This window comes from Osmerus eperlanus, chromosome 20, assembly GCF_963692335.1.
Source record: "Osmerus eperlanus chromosome 20, fOsmEpe2.1, whole genome shotgun sequence".
NCBI classification, from domain to species: domain Eukaryota; kingdom Metazoa; phylum Chordata; class Actinopteri; order Osmeriformes; family Osmeridae; genus Osmerus; species Osmerus eperlanus.
Genome location: NC_085037.1, coordinates 8,086,955 through 8,096,524, shown reverse-complemented (window position 1 = coordinate 8,096,524; position 9,570 = coordinate 8,086,955). Strand labels below are relative to the sequence as shown.

The 9,570-nt window shown below is 45.7% G+C and overlaps 1 protein-coding gene across 1 annotated transcript; it reads right to left on the bottom strand.

Annotated features, from left to right (window-relative positions):
* Positions 1–621: 621 nt before the first annotated feature.
* LOC134006958 (uncharacterized) lies at positions 622–9,225 on the bottom strand. Its single transcript, XM_062446069.1, has 4 exons — positions 8,671–9,225; positions 5,187–5,295; positions 2,330–2,717; positions 622–704 (listed from the first exon to the last, which is right to left on the bottom strand). The coding sequence occupies exons 1-4, from the start codon at positions 8,961–8,963 to the stop codon at positions 622–624; spliced, it is 873 nt and encodes a 290-aa protein (XP_062302053.1). The 5' UTR covers positions 8,964–9,225.
* Positions 9,226–9,570: the final 345 nt, after the last annotated feature.

Below are 9,570 nucleotides of genomic sequence, written 5' to 3'. Positions count from 1 at the left end.
TTGTCACCATTGCCTCTTGTCTATGAGTAGGTGATGTCTCAAACACATCTTCACCATTCTCGGTTGTCGTCATTTGAACTTCGTTTGGATCACTCCCAGCAACCACAATCTCAAACACAGCTTCACCACTCCCAGCAGCCATTATATCAACCACATCCTGAGCACTCCTAGAAACTGTAATCTCAACAACATCTTCACCACTCCTAACAGCCATAGTCTCAACCGTATCCGGACCACTGCTAGCAGCCATTGTCTCAGCCTCTGTGCAGGGAACGTCCAGATTCATAAAAGTGCCAGGACGGTCGTCCGTGTTGGAGACCGTGGACCGTTCCTGGGGGGGACTACTGACCCCTTCCTCTGCCTTGGGAATGGAAGAGTGGTCCTTACTGACTGCACCTGGAGAAGTGAGGGGGAGAGTCTCTGGAAGAACCTGAGGTACAGCCAGCTCTGATGGAACACCAGACTCTGGGAGAAGAGGAGGAACAGAGCCCGTCGTGGAGGTCATGTCTGGCTGAGGTCCAGCTGGGTTATTATTCTCATGAGGAACGTTCTCAGAGGAAACTGTGGTGGGGGAGAGGGGGGTTAGAACATCTTCTCTGAGAACGGTTGGGGCCAGGTTGCTCAGCTGGGCTGGTTGGTCGAGTCCAGAGATAGCTGTATGGAGTCGTTCATCCAAGTCTGGGTTGGATGTGTTGGGATCAGGTCTAGAAATAGGGATCTCGCTGTGAGTATGAGGGGTGTCTGTTTCATGAACAGGAACACCTGTCTCTGTGTGACAGACGGCCATCTTGGAAGGTGAAGCGTTTATAGGGAAGTTTGATGGGTCAAACGTCTGAGTAGAGTTGACAGATGAGCTGTGGTCAGACGTGGAGGAGAAGCCTTCAGGGAACAGTGAGACGTAGAGTGAACCATAGATGCTACAAGGGCCGCTATCTGAAACAGTGATCTCTGTATTAGTGCCGGTAGGTTCATTAACAGTGAAGCTGCCTTCGATATTTGAAGCAGCACAGTCAGGCACCTCTATGTTATGGACAGAGGATGTGGTAACAGATGGAAGTATAGTAGAATGTGTTATGTCACCGACCTCGGCGTCAAAGTGTTGGCACATTGTGACAGTGTGAGGCTCAGTTTCAGTTACAGCCAACTGGATTGGTTCACCTGTTTTGGTTACAAACGAGTTGACTGGTTTGTCTGTTTCAGTTCTAAAACAGTTGATTGGTGTGTCTGATTCGGTTATGATGGAGCTTATTAATCTGTCTGGTTCTGGTAAAACAGAGGCACAAGGTGGATCGGTGTTGACAGGCAGAGACAAAGCTCGTTTCAGAGATGTCCTTTGCAGGATAGGGGTCTGAGACAGCAAAGGCAAAGCTTCCTGGAAACAGGGAGTCATACAGAAAAGAGCTGTCATTTGTGGATGTGGAGGTGAGAGTTTCAGGAACAGAGATGTCATTGGTGGAGATGGAAGGGAGAGTTTCAGGGACAGAGCTATCATTTGTGGATGTGGAAGTGAGAGTTTCAAGAACAGAGCTTTGATTGGTGGAGATGGAAGGGAGAGTTTCAGGAACAGAGCTTTGATTGGTGGAGATAGAAGGGAGAGTTTCAGGGACAGAGCTATCATTTGTGGATGTGGAGGTGAGAGTTTCAGGAACAGAGCTTTGATTGGTGAAGATGGAAGGGAGAGTTTCAGGAACAGAGATGTAATTGGTGGAGATGGAAGAGTGAATTTTAGGGACACATACATCATTGGTGGAGATGGAATGGAGAGTTTCAGGAACAGAGCTTTGATTGGTTGAGATAGAAGGGAGAGTTTTAGGGACAGAGCTATCATTTGTGGATGTGGAGCTGAGAATTTCAGGAACAGAGCTTTGATTGGTGGAGATGGAAGGGAGAGTTTCAGGAACAGAGATGTAATTGGTGGAGATGGAAGGGAGAGTTTCAGGAACAGAGATGTAATTGGTGGAGATGGAAGGGAGAGTTTCAGGAACAAAGATGTAATTGGTGATGGAAGGGGGAGTTTCAGGAACAGAGATAACTTTGGCAGACAGGGAGGTGACAGGTTCAGGGACGGAGTGGTCATTGGTTGAGAATAAGGCAGCAGTCTCAGGTTGATCAATGGGGAAGGCAGCACTAGAGGCTTCAGTAACTAAGTGGACAGGTTCTGGCTGAGCATCTTTCAGAGGGATGTCACAAATCACAAGGGCCAGGCTGTTGAGAGGGGGGACTGAGAAAGCCACTCCTTTCTCTGTGGCACCAACTGCAGTTGGAGGCAGGCTGGGTGGGATGTTGGGAGGCGTTAAATAAAAAGGACCTTTGGCTTCCATATTGATACTGTGAGGGTCGCTGTCTGTGTCATGGTCAGAAACATCTCTCTGAACGTCAATAGGCTCCTCCCACTCAAACTCGGGCATGGTGGCTATTGGTGCTCTTCGCATCATTTTGTCCACTGTGCTCATATCTGGGCTATCACTCAGGAAGTCCATGGCCAGTGATTGGTTGTCAAGTGGCAACGGATTGACGGTACTGAAAAATGTGCGGGTGTCTAGATCCAAAGGTTCCTCTTCCTCTTCTTCTTGCCCTTTGACCTCTGGACCATGAAGCTCTGTGGTGCTTTGGGATAGTCCCCTACTCTTCTTCTTCCTCTTCAACAGTCCAAAGGTGAAGGTGCCAAACTTTCTATGCTTATGGAGGTCCAGCTCGGAGACACTGAGGTCTTCAGCCTGGTATGAAGGAGAGAGAGAGAGAGAGAGAGAGAGAGAGAGAGAGAGAGAGAGAGAGAGAGAGAGAGAGAGAGAGAGAGAGAGAGAGAGAGAGAGAGAGAGAGAGAGAGAGAGAGAGAAAAATTGTGAGAGAGACAGAAAGAAAAACATGGGAATAGGACAAAGATATATATATATATATATATATATATATATAAATTTATATAATATAAAACACATGACCCAGAAATCAACTCCATAAGTTCAACTTTTGTTGTAAAAATACACCGTGGACACACACTGAACTTGTGCTCTGGCTCTCCCTGCCATGACCCTATCAGACCCCTGTCATTTAAAATACTCAACTTTAATACCCATGTTTGGCATTCCTAATTATTGGGACCCTGGTTTCTGGAACAGCGCCAAGCTTCAGTGCCAGTGAAAGATCGGCATGAGAGGCATGTACAGAGCAGGGCTGTACAGAGCTGTCAGTGCCTGCTCTAATGTACACATCTCCACGCATCATTGAGTCCTGTCCAGGGAGCCACCCGTCCTTCATTCCTAGGCTTGCACAGCACTATATACTCCACCCTTTAGCCTTGAGCAATGCCAATCCACATTCCTCCTTTACCTCCCCTCACCCCAATGCACCCTGCCGTGGTTTCAAACCACATGCAGATGGGAGAACGGTTGTGGATGGACATTAGATTCACATATGTTCCCAACACGCGTCTGGATTTATCTTCTTCCTTGACGCCTAACATCAGTTTGTGAAGTAAGTTGTGCAGTCTGGCCGACAACAAGTGACTCGGGCCATGTGTTAAGAGATGATCGTCACCGTAGGATAGCTCTGTTATCTCAGACCAAAGAGGAGGAGAGGACAAAGGGAAGGGAAAGGAGCATCAGTAAGACATACATTTTGATGATGACGGCCGAGGATGGGAGTGGAATCAATCTGGCCAGTGCAGATAAGATGCTGCTATTCATTGGTGCCGATCTGTTGTCTGATAAGACGTGTAAAGGACAGCCCGGATGAAAGTACAGGATGGAACACCGAGCTGTCAGTCAAGGCCACCTGTCAGATTTCAATCGGGGTGCGGCATCGAGGGAAATTCCTATGGCAGTGATGAGTGAAATGAGTGCCAGCGGTGAGCATGAAACATAGTGACGACAATAGGCCTGGAATCTGAGGAGGAGATGTTGACAAACGAAAGAATGCATTGTTGGGCCTTGCTGGCGGAAGTTTGTCGTTGCCAGAGGCACACGCACGCAGGTACAAATACACACATAAACACACCTCACGTCCACACACACTGTGTACAGCCTCAGGTTCTAAGTCCATCTTCCAGATCCACTTTGTGTTGACAGACTGGACTTTGTGTTGACGTGTGAGGCAGGCCGGTAGCACCAGAGCCACCAGCTGCCGCCTGACGCCACGGGGTGAAAACAAGAGCTGTCGTCCCCAACAAAGCCCCCTCAGAGGCAGCTGTGTGGACTCAGCCACCGCGAGCACGGAGATGTGAGAAATGGAGTTGGGCCAAGTCAACACCTATCAGCCCTGACCTTAATGTCTGTAGTGGTTTTCACATGCTCTTTAACACACAGGGTGACATTTGAAGTACTTACAAGCTCAAGCGTGCATGTAAAGCACACGGTTATAGTCGCCTAGAGGGTTTGTACTGTGTGTTCAGTGCAGGGGAGACTGCGGGTAGACATGCATGCACTCACACACACACACGCATGTCCACAAGACAGTGTGCGTAATCACGCAGCAGCGCAATCAGACCAGTGTGATTATCATCAGGAAACAACCATTCTGAAACCTATCAAATATACATACGCTACTAAAAGTATGTAATCAAAATGATGATATTTAGTCTTGACCAGGACTCCGGATCCCTCTGATATCTAGAATGGATGTGCTCATCCCCAGCTGTCCTGGGTTGTTGCTCCCTCTAGTGGCAATAGCGTGTTTTTGTAGCGTTAAGGAGAGACGTGTGTGTTCGTCTTCGTCGAGTGTGTCAGGGTCTGTTTTTTTTGTGTGCTTGTGTGAGTGAATATGTGTGTCTCTTTGATGGTCTTGTGTGTGTATGTGTGTGTCACGCAGAGACAATGCCAGAGGGCCAGGAGGAGAACATGACATTACAGAGGACTGCAATTACTGCTAAACCGTTAGATGGGCACATGCTCTCTGTGATATGAAAGTAAATGAGATTCGTGTCCCAGCAGGTCTGAGAGGCTGCAAGGGGGCGGGGCCTTCCCAGTTACTCTCCCTCTGTCATGTTTAACACACTTCCCAACACCATTCAAATGCACACAGAATATCATATGACAAGCAAAAACATGAACACATTATTACTGGTCTCATGGAGAGAAAACATGTCAGACATCGGCCACAAAGCAACACTTGAAAATCTGTGGTGGATAGTACAGTAAAAGAGAAAATGCACAGGGGTCAAGGACCTTTGTGAGCTCTGTGTCCTAACTGACCTTTGCCCTGGGGGCGGTGCCGTAGAGGAAGGTCCTCTCGTCATGCCTACTGACGCTGGGCGACATGTCTTGGACCCTGGCCTCGCCCAGTCCCTGAGCCTCCGCACCACTGGAGGGAACACACCACAACACACCGCAACGCAACACAACACAGGAACATGAAGTTAGTAGGACACCACCAGCTAACAGGATTTAATATAATATTCTTTTTTTAAATCAGTCTACACACCAGTTTTATTGATGGGGGAACTTTTTATCCTTGAATAAAAGGATCCAAATGTCTACAATGTTATAAATTGATACCAACTGATAAAACACTTTAGCCTGTGCTGTAAAATTATTTCTTAAGCCTGCCGCAGTATCACTGGATCAATACTAAGAAAAGGTAAACACGCTCAGTAGACAAATGTTCAAGAGAACATCTGGTGCCTAGTAGTATGTACTCAGTAATTAAACTGTTACAGCTCTGATTAGTCTTTGAAGTCTTATTACTACTGCTCAAACTTTAATAATCTAACACCAGAAAATCTAATCATGTATTCATTTAGCAGGTGCTTTTAACCACAGAAACTGCGCAAGGCGGATTTGAACCTGCAACTTTTCTGGCTGTAGTCAAATACTCTAACACAGAGCTACTGTAACACCCATCCCCAACTTGTTTCTGTTGTGATGTTTAACATCCATGGACAGAATCTGAAATATATAGTGATATATAGTGTTTCTATATATAATCACGTTACATTATTATTAATAACCCAAAACATTTCCTCATGGAGCACTTTTCCAGTGTCCAGATAATGTCATTGGTGACACACTGTCATTGGCACTCGCTTGAGAAACTCAGAAAAGAATGACACTGCCAGTGTGTTGCTAAAACAGGTGAGTCTGCAAACATTGACTTCATCATGAAGAACCAGTCACCGTGGAGGAGCTTTCCGAGGGAGTGCCACAATAGCCTCTTTGTAGCCATCTCTTTCCTCTCCTCAACAGACGAGAAGAACAGCAGGTAGATGACAACCTGCAAATGCATCTCTTTACTGCAATGGAGGGAAAAGTACATACTGGTCCAGCGAACAAGCTTGGGTCTGTGTGGATGGGCTTCAGGGAGGCAGGTGTAAGGCACAGCCTGCTGAAGCTAGCAGGATGGGGGAGGAAGATCAGGGTTTTTACCTCAGGGGGGTGTAGCGTGGAAAATTCCGATATAATTAAATAGCAGGAGATTACTGCACTTGTACAGAGGTGTGTGGGACTTGTTATCAAATCAGGCACATTCAGCAGTTTTCATAGACTCTCTCACACACACAAAAAACACCATAACCCTTTTCTCTGTAGGATTCAGAATCGCCTGTCAACCAGTCAGTCCATCTACCATCAGTTAGAAAGACAAACACTGTTTTACATCCTTCAGAAGCACTGTTTTCAACTCAGGCATGTGGACAGGCCGCATCCCCCTGCCTGGCAGTGTGTGTTTGTGTGTGTGCATGCGTCTGCACGTGTGTGTATGGGTGTACAGTCACAGAAGGACAATGCCTTTCCTGTGTGGGCTTATTAGCCTCATACAAACACCAGAGCCTGGATGCAGTTCAACATGCCTGTTCAGGAGCAGCTGCCAAACCGTCCAGTTTTCACATCCAAATTATTCAATGAGACATACTCTGCAAAGAATATATATATTTCAGGATTGTACTTTGTTTTGTGAAGCATGGAGAATTGAAGTGTGGTCGTTTTCTGCCAGGACTTGGGGGGCACACAATATCTGCATGTGTGTGTGTGCGTGCCTGTGTGTGTGTGTGTCTGTTTATATTAGACGGCCAGTAGTTTCACAGTGATGCTGTACAAAAGGCATGTGGAGTTGCAGGTTCTTCGCTGAGCTACAGCACAAGAGCTTGTGGATGTCAGATACCGAAACCCTCGCCCAAATTCTCCCTGGGAGGATGGCCAAAGGAACTCAGATCGAATCCACTGGAAGAAGGGAGGGAGGTGGGGAGAAGAGCGTCTCTTGTGACATTATCATATAAGAGCCTGTTGTTCAGATTGTGATTGATTAACACACTCACTTTCATACATCTAAACCATTGATACAGACTGCTTGGTCTTCTCAACAAGTTGAATGGAGTACTACGTTGGAAAGCAGAGGCTAGATCAACTTCATGAATCCCATGTTCTTCTGTCAGCGTTTCTAAGACGATGGCCAGGAGGACTTAGATATGATACACTGGAAAAAGGGAAGAGGGAGGGAGGAGAGAGTGTCTTGTGACATTCGTCACGTTAGAGCCCTTTGTTGATGAGCGTGTCAAACTTTTTCTATCAGGTTATTGCCTATCCTTGGTGGACTACCAGATAATATGATGATGATTACATGGTATTTAACAAGCTACTCTATACACAGAAATCATATACTTACTGTAGACTTTTGGGTGTTCTCACAAGTTAAATTATGTACTTTGCACATGTTGGAAGGCATATAACCAAAAAGTTCATGATTCACATAAAGAACCAATAGCAAGTGAAATATCACGAGAAAAACAAAGCAATACTGTAATAGTAGCAGCAGTACGAACCAACTGTCTCAAAGTACACCTAACAGCCTTCTCTAAATAACCTGTCATGGACGCACCCTCCAATGAACACACTCCCTGTGCCTCCACTCCAACAATCAACCAGTTAGGGTCTGCTTGTATAACTAAGATGTTGACACTTGAAGTGATGTTTGTCCCGGATTTGAATGCTTGACCTGCAGTTGAGAGTACGATGCTGTGTAAACACAATGAGACACATTTGTGGTTTTGTGCCAACACCCACACAGATGTCGAACGCTGTAACCCTGAGCCGTAAACCGCATGACTTGCCCTGGTCTGTGATTAACAGACCAGGACAAGAGAGCTCACCTGACTGTGATCCGGGCATGGCAATAATGGTCAGAGTTCATGCTGTTTATTTGTACATTCTTCAGCAAAACATATTATTGTTGACAAACGCTTGTTACATTAAATTAAATTAAAGTTCTTCTTACACATATACAGCAAAGGCATTAGTGATGTGAGGGTCAGAGCTCAGGGGACATCCCATAATAGAGGCTCAGTAGTGATGTCAACACAAGAATCCCCTCTTGTTGGCCAAATCCCATGTCTGCCCACAGGTATGATGGAGAATTAACGTTTGTCAATAACAATCTTAAGGTCAATGATGGATGGTTCCCAGATAAAGTGGAAGCTACCGCTTATGGCACAATCTTGGATGTCTTCAGGCCTTCAACTACAGGTTTCGAGGCCGTAAAAGCATTGACAATAACCTGCCCTGGCAGTAGCGTATACCGCTTTGTAAACCACTGGCAGTTATTTAATGTGATGTGAACAAAATACTACACGTGCTGAGAGTTAAATATCACACATGGAGGATGTCTCAGATACTGCAAGTCAATAGTAACATGATAGGCTACTATGCATACATGGACATGGAATATCGAAATGTGAAGTGAATATACCTGATGTCGTTTTCGTGTAGGCCTCGTTTGACTGTTTTGTTGTTCTTTGTCTTTTTCTTGAATTTTGAAGTTTTTCCTCCGCCGTATCGATCCTCATACTCGGCAGATTCATTGAGTTTGATATCACTTTTAGAAAAAAATGCTTTTAAAGACTTATTAGTAGACACTGTTTTCTTTTTCTCCACGTCAACCGTTTCTTCAAAAATACGCGTATCCGCAGACTCCAAGTTCGCCTCGCTCTTAGAAAACATACTCTTGAGAGACTTTTTGGATAACAAACTCTTTTTCGCCATACTGTTATGTATTACGCTTGCTGACTACGGTGCAAACTAATGGTCCATAATAATTTGTCCCCTCAAAAAAAAGACTATTGTCAACTAACAAGAGGATAATGGCAAGGAAGGTGAATGATAAACTCGCATCAATACCTGATTGCAGCGGTTGACAGCTGCGCGTTCACTTTCACTGCTGCTCCAGCCACACCGCAGATGAGGCAACCGAACTGCCTTCAAAGTCTGAAAATCCTATTGAACTGTATCAGTGTAACAGACGTGATCTTGCAAGCTCCGTCAGAGGTATCGGGCAAATCGTCCCGCACTGGGTTCGAACTTCCCAAGCGCCACCACTACCAACTACGCCAACGAAAAGCTAGCTATTCATTGACGCGGGTGGCCTGTTACATACCTGAGGAGTGAGTTTCACCGATACACATCGGCTACATCAGCATCCAGTAGAAATGTAACAACGGATTCTGAAGGTACAGCAATTCATTATTTTCAACATACATGCTGTGTTATAAAATTCCTCGCAAAGTATACAGAATAATAAAAGTTGCAAATTCGATTGTGATGCCCTTGGGACCACGCACACAAGCACCACGAAATGATCAACAGTAAGTTA